This window comes from Gallinula chloropus, assembly GCF_964237585.1.
Source record: "Gallinula chloropus genome assembly, chromosome: 2".
Lineage (NCBI taxonomy): Eukaryota > Metazoa > Chordata > Aves > Gruiformes > Rallidae > Gallinula > Gallinula chloropus.
Window position 1 is genome coordinate 5,992,433 of NC_140086.1, and position 16,991 is coordinate 6,009,423.

The following is a 16,991-nucleotide window of genomic DNA, read 5'->3' on the forward strand; positions in this document are numbered from 1 at the left end:
TTGGACATAAACATTATGTGAGTTTGGAGGAAGAAGGCTTACTCAATCCAAATGAACAAGGGCTGAAAAATCCTTTTGCAAGCGAGTCCTGCAGGGAAGCTGCAGCATCCTCAGTCCGTTGTCATCACAGAGTTAAGAACAGACACAAACTCGAAACAATTTGGCAAGAACGATAATCGGACCAGTCGGGATCTGTCATCAGCATACTGGCCACTGCAAAAGAGTGATTAAATAGGAAGACACAGACAATTATCAAAGACTAATTGCTTATTGTTGCTAGAACTATATTTTAAATGTGTTTTTCTTTTTAATTGCTTTTGGAGCGAATAAAGTGTGCTTAATTCAATTGTAAAATGTTTGGGAATGGGAAGTCTGCCAGGAATCAGGCAGCTCAGAGGTCTTGTGAAAGCAATTGCTTCTTTCACTAGCCTGTATTCATGTTCAGTCTTCCCATCCTCTGCCAACTTCCCTGGTTTCAGGTCCATGCCCCTGTGTTAGCTGAAGGTCTCTGTGCTGTTGGTACTTGCAGGAAGCTGCAATAGTTTGTGCATAACCTTTCCTGTATTTTTTATTCAGCCCCTTCCAAGGGCCTTGACCCAAAGAGGAGCTGAACTCTTGAGGTCCATATGGGTTTTGGATCCACAGGCTCTGAGTATAAGGGTAGTCTCCAGGACAGGACTAGCAGTGGTTGGCAAGGAGAGATATTCGTGTAATTTGAACCCAATACAATGCAAACATCTGTATGCCTCTGTTCTCTGTTAGTATTGACTGCAGTGAAATTATGCAGGGGATGGATTTGGCTCAGTTGTGTGTCAGTATAGCAATAAATGAAGACGAGGATGTTATTCCAAGTTAAGAAGCTCAGGTTTGGTGTGAGGAGCAGATCCAGACCACATACAGAAGATTTAATGCAAATAGCTATGAGGCTCTTGCGTTATTAAATAACCATTCTGCATTTTCATGATGAGAGTGACAGGGAACACAGCTTTCATATTCATAGAAATATCTTTTGTATGGATGTATTCAGCTCTGAAAAATACAGCAGGACCTTGTAACGGTCAAACAAATGTAACTAATGCTATATCTCTGTGTTAATAATTTGCATGAATGGTTTAAAAAATGAAAGGGAACTGGTCTACATGAGGGAGAACAAATGAGAAGAGGGGAAATAGAAACAGCATTTAGATTCATGTATTGGAGAAAATACATAAGAAAATTCGAGGGGCCTATTGTCTCAGCCAAATGCCACATTTTTCCTGCCAACTCCTCTAAGCAGCCGACTGAACCCCAAATAACAGGCTGCTAAAACTGTTGCTGACCTCACATGCAGCATGAGAGGAGAGACATGGAACCTGCTTGTTTGGAGACAGGCAGGATCAACTTGCTCTGTACACGCACAGTTTGCTGGTAGAAAAGGGTTTTTTTTCTCCATTCTTTCTTCCATCTGCATAAAATGTACAGATCAGAAACAGGCAGAATTGTTCAACTTATTTCTAAATGAATGGTTTAGAAAAAAAGTAAAGATACTTCTCTTTCCCTTGTTAAGTTCCTTGAAAAATTCTGAACAAATGTTCTTGAAGAAGAGGAAACTAAAAAAGATGTTGTTCCAGACATAAATGGCTCTTTTAGGGCAATTAGAAGTAAAGCTGTCCTGGGCAGACATTTTAATCAGCACTTCAGATTTGGTGAAGGCAGAAAAATGGAATCACTCTGTGAGACTTCCACTGCAGCAGTTCTGGCTTGGGCTCTTGGTCTTTGGCTTTCCTCCATCAAAGTACCTAATGGGCATTGTCTAGAGATGTCAGTGCTGTTGCTGCTCTTCTCCCCACCTCAGACCACAGGTCTCCCAGTTCACAGGTGGAGAGGAGTAATACCCGTGTTTTGGAACAACTCTAACAGAAAAATGTCTGGTTAACTAAAATTCCCATAACTATCACAGTACAGCTGAGCAAGGCTTGCTTCACTGGGACTTATCATCTCTTTTATGTCTTATGTGAGGAGTATTTACTCATTTGACATCTCTTGCCTTGAGTTTTGTTGACCTGCTTGTTTGTGTGAAGTCATGCCTGTGTGAGGTGTCTGCTGGAAGGCTTGAGACAGGTTCCCAGCTGCAGCAAATGGCAGAGACAATGCATCTGTGTCAGTTCAGGATTCAACATCCAGTTTAAAAGCAAATATCCACTGGAAATTTCTCCATCCCCCACTGCAAAGACAAGTAGAAACACCCGGCCTTCCTCTGCAGCCTGGTATTTTTTTTATATCAACCCAAACTTGAGTGAGGAGAGTAAACATTGATGGAATATGCATTCCCATTGAGATTAAAGATGGATTTGTGGCTTTCCAAAATTAAACTTTCACAGGGGCAAATAGGGAGTTGGGTGCAGAAATGCAATTAGCCATGAGTCAGGACTTTTGACATACAGGTGGGCCAATGTGTTGTGATTGCTTACATGGAAACTTGACAAAGTAGCAGAACAACTTACTATGTGTTAACATGAGCAGAGTAAATAACACAAAATATTAATGTTTGCTGTTAATTTCCAAGCTTCTCCTCTGGGTGATGTAAAGAGAAGTGCACCTGACAGGTGATAGTAAATGATGTTTTTCTTGTGGAATAGTGTTTCTCTTCCCAGTAGTAACATTTGTTCCCTGTTCTTGAGTTTTGAGATCCTGAAAGACAGACACTATATGAAATTTGATGTATTACTTTCATATGATGGTCTCCCAGCCACTGTGGTGTCAGTAAGCATCACCTGTGAACTGGGTCATGAAGTAGTTTTTCCAACTAAAAGGTGAATTCACTGAGAGGCCATCAGTGAAAAAGCAAGGTTTTCTGATCACCTTTCTCACACATTCTTTCGATTATCTGAAGGGTCCTTTCCAACCCAAATGACTTTACGATTCTCAGTGGCTTGTATCATCCTCATCCTCGGCCTTCCAAAATGTGTTGGGCATTTTCTCCCTTTGTAAAATAATCACTTAGAGAAGGACAAAGAAATAAAATACCCTGCACTTTCTCAGAGTGATCCTTTGCTGGTTAATGGGTGCAGACTAGAGACTGTCTCTTTCCTTTTTTCATGACTATCAAGAGTTGCAGAGTAATGTTGGCATCCAAGAGTGTAAACATAGTGGACACGTGTAGGTAAATGAACAGGAAAAGGTGGAGTGGGAAGCACCATTCTGTTGGCTTATTAAAGTGCTTAAAAAAGGATTTAACTTTTAATTAGAAATAAATTTCTAGGTCTTTGTGCTTCTTTTTTTTGCCATCTCAGTCAGAGTTTACACTTCCACCTTTTAAATGCAGTTCAAATGTGTTGTTTACATTAAACTTAGTCCTCCTGACTTTCTAAAGTAATGTTTCCCTTGTACCTGAATCTTTGGAGGATGAAGATATAGCCGCCACTGTCTTCTGTGCTAGCGTCTCTATCTTCTGATTCAGAGCTACTGTATGCTGAAGCCAATAATGATTCACTCTCACAGCAGTGGTGTGAGCAGTCTCAGCTTTTATATGCCATCTGTGTGAGCGAGCTGAATCTGCAGAAATGGGACCCTGTACACATGGCTTTTCCTCTGTTCATGGATGAAAATATTAAAGCAAATCCGTATGGTCCATGAGATGTTTTCTGTGTCAGGAAGGGAGTAAAACTGCCTGTCAAACCAAGCTGTTCTCTCTGATGAAAGGAGACTGTTTTTAAACACTTCTTTCCATAGTATTTTGCACGCCAGCCATGTGTGTTTTCTCATCTAACATCTCATGGAGATCCTTGGCCTCAGTGCTGCTGGAGAGAAGGGTGTGCTGCAAGGGAAGGAAATAATCTCTTGATATGTACACAAGCACATGCATGCACACACACTGAAATCAATCTTAAATTTACTTTTTTTTTCCTAGGAATATGAAAGAAAATTAATCTGGTTGAGCCAAACTCAATTTCTTCTGTATTTTTTTTTCACTTTCCATTTTCACAAGAAGATATTGGGTAGGGATGCTCTGGGCTATTATTAGACACAGAGGTGAAGACAGAGGGCAAAGGGTCCATTTAAAATTCCTACAGCAGAGCATCGAATTTTAAAGCTAAAAGGTGAGTTGATGAGCAGCTTGAAAATAAAGATTCATCCATTTAGCTTACTGAGTATTTCTGAAGGTTCATGCTGGCCTGGGGAGCTAAGCATTCTCACAGCTGTAAAACCTGCTGGCTGGAGGAACCAGAAAAAAAGATGTGGGTTGTTGCTTGTTGAGGTTGTTTTTTTTTTTTTTTTAATGAAAGCACTTACCTTGCTGGGAGAAGCTTGAAAACAGAAACTGATAGAAAGTCATGAATTGATAGAAATGTATTTCTTTTGAATGAAGCAATTGGATTTCACTTCTGTGGCAGGAGGCTGGGAACCATAAATATTACACACACACACATTTTTGTGTTTTGAAAAATTCAGGTCAGTTAATCCCACATAATGGGATACCATTTTAACCACCACTTCACCTCCATGATCTTGGGGCAAATCTGCCAGAAGCAATTTGATCATGTTGAGCAGGAGAGCCTATAATGTTAGAGTGGGCTGTTGCAAAAGAATTCTAATGCCACACAAGTTTTCTAGCCCTTTTCTAAAACACAGTGGTGATTATAACTTCCTTTCACAAAATCATGAAATTGTTGAAGTAGAAAGGGACTTCTGGAGATCATCTGTTCCAACTCCTCTGCTCAAGCACAGAGTCAGTTGCCTATGACTGAGTCCAAATGACTATTGAGCATGTCCAAGGATGGGGAATCCACAACCTCCTTGAGCAACCTGTGCCACTGCTCAGTCACCCTCACAGTAAAAAAATGTTTTCTGATGTTGAGAGGGAACCTCCTGTGTTTCAGTTGGTGTCTGTTGCCTCTGGTCCTATCACTGGGCAGCACTAGAAAGACCCCGGCTCCATCCTTTTTGCAGGTATCTGTACACGTTGATAAAATCATCCTGAGCCTTCTCTTCTCCAGGCTGAACAGTCCCAGCTCTCAGCCTTTCCCCACAGGAGGGATGCTCCAGGCACTTAATCCTCTTTGTGACCCTTCACTGCACTCTCCAGTATGTCCATGTCTGTCTTCTAATGAGGAGCCCAGAACTGGTCCCAGCACTCCAGGTGCAACCTCACCAATGCTCTTGTCAAAAACTGGGCATCTCCTTTGGAAAGGGAAGTTTTGGCACAGGGACTGTCCCAACTAGGACATCAGCATGGGTTTTGGACAGCTGCAGCTTGAGCACTACTGGTTTTCTTTGTGCTTGTCCTGCCAAGCCACTCGTATCTGGGATGTGCTGCTGCATTGGGCAGCTTTGGTCAAGGGTGGATTTTCACCTGGTAGTTCAACGTTACTCACCTGGCCTCTGTAATAAATGTCCTTTTCTGAACTTGTTTCTTCTTTAGCACTAGCTTTTTTTTTTCCATTTTCTGTACTAAGACTTGTTCAGTTTGGCAGGCTAAAGGGCATCACGAGAACATGCATCACTTTGTAGTTTTTCATCTAAGGCAACAAAACAAAAATAAGGAAAAAACAAAGAATCACTTTGGTGTAGAATTCTTTTTCTGTGAAAGTTCCTGAAGAATAAAAATAGTGTCTTTTCTTGAAGAGGGGATATTACTAATGTAAATCTGATGCTGTTGGCTGAAGGATAATATGCTGTATGTCATAAGGGAAGCAACTGGAGTGATCAAAATGCCTCATGGGTGTATGAGATTGTGGGGATAGGTATTCACACAGAGGATGCTTTCTTACATGTGCCCAAGGCTTTCTCTTATCTCTGAACATGAACCCATAGTGAAATAGAAATGTTAATGCATTAATAGTGCATTGGAGATAACCCTCATCTGAAAAATACAGTAATACTGCACAACTGGGAAGCCTTTCAGCTCAGGGAATTGGACTAGCAATTTCATAGTGTGTTGGTAATGAAACATTTTGGTTCTGTATAAGCAAATGGGCAAGGTTAGTGGACACATTACTCCAGCTGTCATTGTCCCAGCAGTAACCAATTTAGAGGCTTTATATTTTCTGCTATCCCAGTAACAGAAAGAAAAGTAGAAAGTTAAAAATAGAAATCCCAGAATGAATTAAAGTGCAAAGAGTGAACAAGATCGTAGCACTGCTGTATAATTTTAAAATATCTTTTTTTCTTTATAATCTGGACTTTAATATATGTATTACATTGCAAATTCTGACAATGTCTGTCCTGCTCCAAAAGGTCACCTCCATACTGGAGGATTTATTCTGGCTGTAACATGTGAATGTGGGCATCAAGCCCTGAATCTATCTAGCTACCATTTGTATTGATGATTCTTGTTTGTATTTCCCTTCACCTTGACTTACAGGAGAAGCATGAGAAGTTGCCTGTGGCTTTGGCCTTCAAGGGAGGAGGTTTAAAAAAGTATCTTTTGATGCCTGTGTATAGATAATAATTTGGGGGTTTGTAGTTCTTTCAGCAGCTGTGGAGAGCTGTCAGACCTTCATTAATTATTTTCTTTTGCAAATAGTTTCCCTGCAACACTACCCTATGCAACAATGCAGTATGAGGTTTTCTTTCCTAGAGTTAACTGTCACAGACTCTTGGTTTTCATTTCCTATCAAGATTAATACAGCTTCTAAAGCAGGAGTCCAACCTAACATGGACTTGTTTTTTTGATTTGCAGATATCCTTGTTGATGGCAAGCTTTGTGACTGCGATATTGTGGTAAACTGCAAAGTGGGGGACCCCATCCCCTTGCAGGTGAAGCTGACCAACTGGAGCAAACACAGCGTGGGGCCCTTCGCTCTCACTGTGACGCCCTACCAGGATTACCAAAATGGGGTGCACAACTATGAGCTGCAGGATGCTATCACCTTTGTGGGATCCAACACCTTCTACATCGAATCAGTAAGTTTTTCTATCAGATGGATGATGATTCTGGATGACATGTATTTGCAGAAAAGGTCTTCGTTACTCAACTGTGCATTTTAAGGAAAATTAATTTTTGGAAAGCACCAAGATTATGGCAGCTGTTGCTAAAGGTGCTGCTAATGATGGAATTGAGTGCACCCTCAGCAAGTTTGCGGATGACACCAAGCTGAGTGGTGTGGTTGACACAACAGAAGGAAAGGAAGCCATTCAGAGGGATCTTGACAGGCTGGAAAGGTGGGCTCGGGTGAACCTAATGAGGTTCAACACTGCCAAGTGTCAGGTGTTGCACTTGGGCTGGAGGAATCCCAGACATAGATACAGACTGGGAGAAGAGCTCCTTGAGAGGACCTTGATGTCATGGTGCATGAGAAACTTAACTTGAGCCAGCAGTGTGCTCTTGCAGCTCCCAAGGCCAATGGTATCCTGGGCTCCATCGGGAGAGGGGTGGCCAGCAGGGACAGGGAGGTGATTGTCCCTCTCTACTCTGCCCTCGTGAGGCCCCAGCTGGAGTCCTGTGTCCAGATCTGGGGCCCGCAATATAAGAAAGATATAGAACTGTTGGAGAGGGTTCAGAGGAGGGCCACAAGGATGATTAGAGGGCTGGAACACCTGCCCTACGAGAGAGGCTGAGGGAGCTGGGCTTGTTCAGCCTGGAGAAGAGAAGGCTGTGGGGGGACCTCATTGCAGCCTTCCAGTCCCTGAAGGGAGCAGAGAAACAGGAGAAGAATCAATTTTTTAGAAGGGTAGACACTGGCAGGACAAGGGGGAATAGATTAAAACTAAAGGAGGGAAGGTTTAGATTAGATATTAGCGGGAAGTTCTTTACAGAGAGAGTGGTGAGATGCTGGAACAGGCTGCCCAGAGAGGTGGTGGATGCCCCGTCCCTGGAGATGTTCAAGGCCAGGTTGGATGGGGCCCTGGGCAACCCTGTGTAGATCCAGGCCTGAGGTTGGTGTCCCTGCCTGTGGCAGGGGGCTTGGAGCTCTATGATCCTTGTGGTCCCTTCCAACCCATGCCATTCTATGATTCTATGATCTCTCTGAAGTGGTTTAAGACTGATTTCTTATCACGTAAACTATCAGAGACAGTAACTTCTGGTTACTCCAAATCTGACTGAATGTGAATGGGTAACCTAGATAAAATGTTTAATACCATATTGCCAGTCCCTTGAGCTATCCAGTGCAGCCTACAGTAATAGATTTTAAGTAACCTTTTCTCTTTAGTCCATAAGATATATTCCCCAGGCTAAGCCAAGGAACTCAGCAAATCAGTTTTAGTCAGGTCCTAAGGAAATGCAACAGAGTGCAAAAAGAAAATGCTAAACATTAATGACCAGTATGATGAGCTGGTTCATTTCCTTCTTGCTTAGCATACTCTCATAAAAGCATAAAGAAAAACTGCTTAAAATGGGATGAAAAAACTCAACCCATACACCTTTTGAGAGCAATTGAGATTTTGATTTTTATCGCAAATTCTTCTTTAGAAAATTAAAGTCTGGGAGCTTTTTGCTTCTAAGGCAAGACACTGAAAATATTTCCCAGATAAAACTACTCCTTCCTACATCCTTCCCCCAAACCAGCAGCAACAACAACAAAGGAATGACAAATGTATGTACAATACCACAGAGTGGAATGAGCAGTATTTCTGCTAACTTAGAATATAAACATGAAGAAGAGGGTGAGCGTTTGGGATAGTGCTTTAGGACCTTTGCTTAGGTCAGCTCTTCAGGTAATAAAACATACCTGTCAAAACTGCATATTTAATTGAACCTTAGTAAGAAAGAAATAAAGGTTAACCACAGGGAGTCACCATGCAAATTTTTCAGTTACACATGATGGGTAGAAAATATTTCAAAAAGCTAATGAGCATGGAATGCACCATCAAGTTGAAATTTAATGGGGGCTAGCTATATTCTTAGCTGAAGCATTCAAATATGTCAACAGAAATAATCAAGAGATGGCTTTCTTTTTCTGACAATGTGGATCTTTTTAATCAGAGTGGCAGTATTTGGATGCCCAGCTGCCGAAGGGCCTGACCCTCCAGGCTAATGAGGGAAAAGGGAGATGTCAGCGTGATGTATTCTTACCTTCTGATTGAGTCTCCTACGGGGCAAAAAGTCAGGAGGTCACATCTCTTGTGCCTGCCCAGGCAGCCTTCTCATACGTTACGGTCCCCGCTTTTGCCCCGTTGTTCTGTATTGTGACATTTCTTCTGTAAACACAGTCTCCAGTAAGTTAAAAATAGAGTTGTTTTCTGCTATTTGTCCTCCTTTTCATCCAAAAGGTGAAATGAAGAAAATGTTGACTCTTAGATAATAAGTGTTTTATTTTGCAGTATGTAGTATTGATACTTGTCCTACACAGACTCCCAGGGAAAATGCTTAGTCATATTTCTTTGAGGCATAGAGCCCTGATCGTGGAAGAATGTTCTTCAAAAAGTGTAACTAATGCAGTCAGAGGCCCTTTCATCCCCCATAATAACTAATTTGGTAATGGAAAGAAAATTTCAGAAAACCACACCTCTTTCAGGAACAAGAAGAAAGTCCTGTTTTGTGCATTTGATGCTTCAGGGAAGAATGAACATATTCAGAATTGTGTTCATGCTCTGAGTTTAGCAGAAACTCAGATGCTGGTTAAGAAACTCATGGTAGGGTCAAATGAAAGAGATTCAAAGATTCTCTTTTTTATTGATGAAAGCTGAGATACTGGACCACATTCCCTGCTGGGGTAATTCAGTGCTGTTCTGTTGAAGCTATTAAACATCTGCCTGGTTTTTCATAAACTGAGGTCATGGGCACATGATTATTTAGCTTGTTGAATGGAGGTGGCTGGAGGTGCTACCATTTCCCAGCTGCTTTTTTCTGCCCTTCTGCGTGAAGATGCTCCCTTCTTCCCCAGTAGATCCAGCAGGAGGGATGGTGTGAGCATTTGTTTTCGTGCAAAGTTGGCCAGTTGAGCAAAAACTCCATTCGTCAGCAGTTCAGGCTAATTGGGCTGACTTCACACGACACTGGCAAGGAGGTGGTGACATGATTTATTGCACTGCTGAGCTGGGTGGGAGGAAGGATGGAGAACTAGCGCATGGTTTGGCAACTCAGTGGTGTATAGTCAAGAAGAAGTGGGAGCATCAGGTATACAGCAGGAGAAGATGCTTCTCACTGAAAATTTGGTCTGCTGTCATAATGATGCAGAAACTACATTATTGGTGCTCAACTGAATTTGATTTCTCTGGGGGAAAAACCCAACAAAACTCACCCCTCTTCTGCTTTCCTAAATATTAGTTTCATATTAAGCCTGATGCCCAGCAAATCACAAGTTTTTTTGTTTCCTGACTAAAAAAAAATCAAATCAGTTTCTCCTGCTACCTTGAAGACAGGAGATATGTACAGGAATTTTCAGCAGCCACATGCTGCTTTGCAATGTGCATAGGAAGTGTTTAAAGGGTAAAAGTCATATGATTTTGTATTTCTCTTTCTTGCAGCTTGAAGTCTAGGTTAGATGATTTCTCTTGGAAGGAATGTAATGAGTGCTTTTTCACCTTCTTGTGCTCTTTCTTCTATTTGATGCAGCAGTCTGGGTTTGTGTCACAAAGTCTTTGCTGGGATACGCTACTTCAAAAAGAAAATTATTTTACTGAAAATTTTAAAGGATATTGAGATACTTTCATGCATTTGAAATAAAATCTTTTTTTTTAAGCACAACTTCTAATTCAATTAACCTTATATTTGTCTCTCTGTATTTAGCAGAAGAATTGACTTCATTGATTATCATTTAGATAGTAGAGATTTTTTGTTCATTGTGGGGTTTCAAAACATTAAATGACATGGGGGACCCTCACCCATTAAAATACACTGATTTATTTTTTTATCTCACTTCACAATCTGAAGTTTAGCTTTACCCATGTAATGACAAGTTATTTTTTCTTACCAATTTTTATTATTTTTTTTTAATAATGAGATGATCTGACAGAGTTGCTTCTTGCCAAATTAAAACAACCAAAAAAAAAATTTTCTATGGAGATTCCTGTAACTACCAGCAATTCATCTTTCCTTGTTGTTCCTGCTTTTGTCATTATTACCCTCAAGCAGGTTTTTATCACGCACTAGCTCAAGTGATTGGTGGTGGGACATGAGGAGAAATTCATTAGTAGATGGTCATTTTGAATCAGCTCAGAAGCTATGATGAACATTTGCTCACTTCTGGCAGGTCCTCTGTGGCCCATCTGGAACAAATTAGTTTTCTTGGCACTGTTTTACTCACACTGTAAACTCTTTGGGGCAGCGAACAGTAGCTGGCACTAGCCCTAATCTCCAACTGAGCTCCCTAAGTACTACAGCAGTATAAATAAGTAGTAATTAGTTCTGAGCAATCACAATCCCACATGGTAGCCTGAATCAGGGAAGGATTAGGAAGGAGGTAGAAACTTAATTTTTCTCCTATCTCACTGGAACAGAGGAGTAATGTGGGCATTTTTTTCTTGGTTCCTCAGTTATATTTTTCTAGGGTAGAAGCTTCCCATCTTTGGTCTCCACATAAAGGATTTGGTGGAGTTTATCTCTTTTGACTCGATTCAGTGAGCATATGTTCAGTGGTATCCCAGCTTGGCACAAGATGTAAGCGTGTGTCTAGGTGGTGTGCTGCAAGATCGAATGATACACAAATTTGTTCTGGATCAGTTGCAAGGATGTGATATACAGGTTTCTTGTAGGTTAGCTGTATTATGCATTGCCATCAGTGGGATGGTGTCTACTGTCAGTTACAGTGGGAAACGTCTGAGTTGTGTACCATTCTGAAAAAGACCCCTGAATTCCTGTCATAGGCAGCGTGGAGCAAGTCTTCAGAGTTGATGGAGTTTAGGGGATATTTGAACTCATTCTAAATTAAATCTGCTGCACTCCTGTGTTCAACAGCTGGCTTAGATGTGGGCATCCACTTTACAGACATTTGGGTGGATTCAGTTCCAGACTGAGACATCTGAATGAGTAGGTGTTACCATGGATGCTGGCCAGCTAAGCTCCCATTTCTCAATGGAGATTTTGTCTGCAGCTGTTAGAACCTGGCTTACACTTACATAGATGCCAGGGGTGAGATTCAGTGGCCTAAAAGTAGGTGCCTAACATAATTTGGGTACTGTAGACCCCACTGGGCCTCCACATCTACCAGAAATTCTATAAATCATCCTATAAATCTTGCCAGCCCTGTGCAGATGTCTTAGTGCCTTAGGTCATCCCGAATGCCATGAGGTGCCTAAGTTTAGGCAACTGTATCCTGACTCTATAGGTTGACCAGCTAGGCAGTTTTCTCTACTGTCTGCACTGACTAGATGTCTTCTTACTGTAGTAGGAGCTTGGATACCTACTATGCAGAGAGACACTTAAATGTAGGTGGTTTAACATCAAAATTAGTCCTGTGCCCCCTATACCAGAAGGGCTGGATCTGGTCCTCTATTGACCTGACTGCTGCTGATGTTCTTGTCTTTCAGCAATGTTTGTAGGCAGCACCACTAGAGAGGCAGCCTTACTTTCCAAAGTTAGTCACTATTTTGGAAGAAACTTTTTGTAGTTTCTGCAGAGCCACTTGTATCTCAATTGTGCAAAGGTTTCAAGCTACGTTTGCTTCCCTTTTTCTTCCCCAAACCGAAGTATTGATTAGAGTTGTGATTGTACAGGTGGTCATACAGATGACTGGCATAGAGTTTTGTGCTCTAAAGGCAGGAAAAATGAGCAAACATAGGCAGAACTTCAAATGAGTGTAAAGAACGTGTTTATGCTTATGTGCCTGAAGCCACCTCCCTGCTTGTCAAGAGCTCTGATCAATGCTGTTACAGGTATTCATGATGTAGCTAGAATAGGAAAAATGAAGTGGAAGCTTTAAAAAGGGTCTTAGAATCATAGAATCACAGAATGGTTTGGGCTGGAAAGGTCCTCAAAAATCATCTAGATACACCCCCCTGCCTTGGGCAGGGACACCCTCCACTAGATCAGGTTGCCCAGAGCCTGGGAGGCTCCAGCGTTCCAGGGAGAGGGCATCCACAGCTTCTCTTGGCAACCTGTGGTAGTGCCTCTTACTTTAATCTAAATCTACCCTTTTTTAGTTTAAACCCATCACCCCTTGTCCTATCACTACATGCCCTTGTAAACAGGGGTTAATTTGCTCTTTGCCTCCACCCATTGGTGGAATTAATCCCTGCCTCTGACCTCCTCTGGGTGGAAGTAGCCATCAGTTCCAGTGAGGCAGAAATAAGGCAGGCAGCCCCAGGAGGAGTGGAAGAGGGGAGACTGCTTGATGTTGTTCTGCATGTCCAGACGCAATGCCAGAGGGCAAGAACTTGTACCCACTGAGGAGGAGAGATGCCAAGGACAGGGGTCAGGAGAACAGCTGTGCCTGCTCTGATCACTCACATGGATGGTACGATGCTGATAGAAAGTTTGCTGTAGGTCAGCAAAAGTCCCCAGCACCAAGACCAATGGGAGCCTGGGCTCTGCCAGCTCTGATGATCTTGCAGCTTCTGAACATCCAGGCCCCTATGCAGAAGCAGTGCTTTAGACAGGTTCAGCAAGGAAGCCTGATACCCTTGATAACTATATGGGGTGCATGTCTTCTGGCTAAAGGGCCCAACAGTGAAGGTCCAAAAAAAATTAGAATAGAAAAGAACAGAAAGAAACAGCTCATTTCCCTTACATCTGACAGCTATAGAGAACTTTCCTCACTAGAGGTGGTGGCAGGCAATTTTCAGCTCTCTGACATATTCTCGAGCTGTTCTGAACCTATGGAAGCATTTTCTAGCGTTTTTTCTTCTTCATTTCCCCCACCATCATCTAATCATCATCCCTGTTTTAGTGTTCCTATGCAATGTCAAGATGCCTTTCAGCAAGTTGTCCATAGACACTTTCCAGTTAATACCCCTCTATGGATGTCCTAGTTTACCATATGACAACATTTTTTAAAATGAGCATGAATCCTGATAACCTTGGCCTCACCCCTTTACTGTTCCAGGTGGTAATGTCCCATCAGTTCCTAATGATGTCCCTTGCAAAGGTTTTCTCCCCCTGAATCCAATCAAGTCCATCACATACGGAGAGCTCAGTGCTTCTGGATCCAACATCAGATCTGTTGTGACCAGGCTTAGGTCTCAGCTTGGGTAACCAGTGGTTATGCTGTCATTTGGAATCAATTCTGGGCTCTCTGACATGATGGACCACTGGGGTGTTTGGAGATGACCAAGAAAAGTCCATTAACAATGACTATTCAAGCAAAAAAGTAAATACATGGGCATAGGCCTACCCGTGAAAGTAAGGATGACCCCATGAGTATATCTTAAGTTGATGTTCCCAGGGTCCAGAAAGCAGAAGGGAACTGGTAAGATGATCTTGACTGAGGGAGAACCAATACTGGAGGACCAGCAGGTGCCCTTTATTGGGTCTTTTGTGCTGTGATGAAGTTGCCTTCTCACCATTTTTAAAACAAACTCTATCCAATGATATGGCTTTGTGATGATTCCATGTTTTGAACCTGCAGCAACTTTAACCCAATTCCAGGTACCCTGAAACTGTGTTTAACATCTTGTGGAAGCTAATATTAATTTAAACATTATCACATCCTGAACAGTCGTGGAATTGTTAAAGTCAGAAATTACTTAAGTGTCTTGCTAAAATGATGGACTGAGATTTATTATTTGTTGTAAAGATATGGAATGTGAATGGTTTTGTGATGAAGGGAGATATAGAAATGTAGAAACAGTGTGAACTTTGTATTTAATTTCAGCAAGTTAAATCAGAGTGGCTACTTTTCATAGGATGTTTCTTGCTAAACTTAATTATTTCAATGAAAGTGAATATTAAAGATTCCTGATTAGAATTGGCAGTCAGGTTGTGTCTGAATAATAAGTGGGGATGAATTTAGTTGTTAAATGGCATTTAACCATGTGTTTAACATGAGTTCAGAGTCATGATTAAGACTTTTAATATAGACTTTGTTAAATGCAGTCTGAGAAAAGATGTTCCTGGATATTCAGGATACTTTGGGTGACTTCAACCTTAAACCAGCTCTGCTCTGGAATCAGTGACTCCTGAAGATCTGTGTTCTGGATTGAGCTGTGCTACAACTTTGCTACAGGAGGGAATAATACAGGATTTAATTTTCAGAGCTCCAGTTTCACCATTGCTAGAATGGGAACAGTATCTTTACACCTTTTTGTGGGAAGGAACTTTTTCACAGCGAGGGTGACAGAGCCCTGGAACAGGCTGCCCAGGGAGGTGGTGGAGTCTCCTTCTCTGGAGATATTCAAGACCTGTCTGGACGCCGACCTGTGCAATATGAGCTGGGGAGCTGCTTTGGCATGGGGGTTGGACCCGATGATCTCTCGAGGTCCCTTCTAACCCCTACAATTCTGTGTTTCTGGGAAAGATTGAGATTTGAATCTAGAATATCTTGAGATCATTTGAAGGAGCTACTGGTCTGCAAAGTGCAATTATTTGGTTTTGCTGCTAGTTTAATTGTGCTGATTTTTATATTCTCTTTTCCAGGTGAAGCCAACCAAAGACTCTGTGTACTTTGGAGCGCTTCTCTTTCTCTACACAGGTGACTTCTACTTGAATATCAAATTCCATGAAGACAACTGCAGCAAGGAGCTGCCTGTCTCCTGGTTCTGCCTTCCTAGTGTCCATATCCGTGCTATGGATCCCGTGGTCCAAACTAAGCTGTAAATGTACTGTGTGCTACTTGATTAACCACAGTGCAGAGAAATGCTTGGCACATCCTCTGCTTGACCCCATCTTGTTTCTGTCCAACCCCAGACCACAGTCCCTACTTTGGAGGAACAGCTGAACACTTTCTGAATTGGCTGATAGTCATTTGGGCAGCTGCTTTAGCTAATTTCATAGAGAGAGGGAGAGATTATAACTATGCTAGAGTGTCCCTCTGTTTCCAAAAAGCCTTTGAAGCTGCTAATATATGCATTACACTTTCAGATACCCTATTGATATCAGTGGGCTTGTAAGGGTCTTAACAGCTGAATTTAGGAGGGCTGAATTTAACCATGTGTTTGAAGGTCTCAGCTCCAACTTCAGTAATCCCATTTCAGCATTCTTTAACAAGAGTTGTAAATCTATATGAAATTCCTTCTGGCTTATGCTGGACCTATGGCATATACCCTTGTGATGTAGTTCTCTCCCAGACTTGTTCCTGGGCTTGTTCTTTTTCACTTGCTTGCTGAGTTTTTGGTGTCTTTGATAGGAAATAGCAGTAGTGATACTTTTTCCTGTGTTACTGAAAAAATGGAAAATGTGCCTCCAGTTATTCTCTTCCTCCCCTGAGCCCAGTGCCACTTGTTCCTGGTAAAGTCATTGCCTTTAGTTTGGTAGATCTGTGAACAAGAAATGAAAGAAGGCAATGAAGACTTAAAGAGTTTTGTCCTTGAGAAAGGAAATAAGCCAACTTTTGGGTTGCCTAGGGCTTGCCTGTGAATTTGGGCTTTCACAGTTCTGTTTTATACAATCACAAGCACTAGAAAGGTTTGAAGGCACTTAAAGAGCCACCAGAATTAATCAGCTGGACATAGTATCACTTTGCAGGAGTTTTGCAAACTCTTCTGGTAAGATTTTTCATGCTAAAACGCTGGGCTTGATTATGTGGTTTGGGTTTTCTTTTTGTTTGTTTTTTGTTTTTAAGAATGATTAAGTTTCATTATTAGGCAATTAAAGCCATGTAATTTTTGACTATAAAAGTAGCTTCTGAATGTACTGAAAATTTAGCCTGTTGTCTTTCAGAGTAATGGGTGTTGGTTTTTTTTTAGTATAAAAAGACAGACATTTACCCCGTGTAAAGCAGGGAGATGTCTTGGCTGTATGATTAATATTGTTATTCCATGGACCATATGCTCCAAGCCTGGCTCAATCTATTCTAAAATTTACAGCCTGCAACTCTTAAATTTGGTGGTGGTATACTACTGGGGACAGATACACCATGATGTGGCAGGGGAGCTCCAGTTTAACTCTGTACATGCTAAATCTACATGCACAACCTCTTTGCACATTTTTTTGTTTCTTTGTTTAGGCTTCATCCAAATGTGGGCACACCACTTCA

The 16,991-nt window shown here is 41.7% G+C and overlaps 1 protein-coding gene across 5 annotated transcripts in view; it reads left to right on the top strand.

Annotated features, from left to right (window-relative positions):
• Positions 1-15,791, top strand: part of TRAPPC9 (trafficking protein particle complex subunit 9) — a gene marked incomplete at its 5' end in the record, with an annotated part of 523,282 nt that extends 507,491 nt beyond the window's left edge. For all 5 annotated transcript variants that reach the window (XM_084279723.1, XM_084279724.1, XM_084279726.1 and 2 more), the window contains 2 exons: positions 6,662-6,885; positions 15,434-15,791. In XM_084279723.1, coding sequence (XP_084135849.1) covers positions 6,662-6,885; positions 15,434-15,613 — 404 coding nt within the window. In that variant the 3' untranslated portion in view covers positions 15,614-15,791. The remainder of the gene's footprint in view (positions 1-6,661; positions 6,886-15,433) is intronic.
• Positions 15,792-16,991: the final 1,200 nt, after the last annotated feature.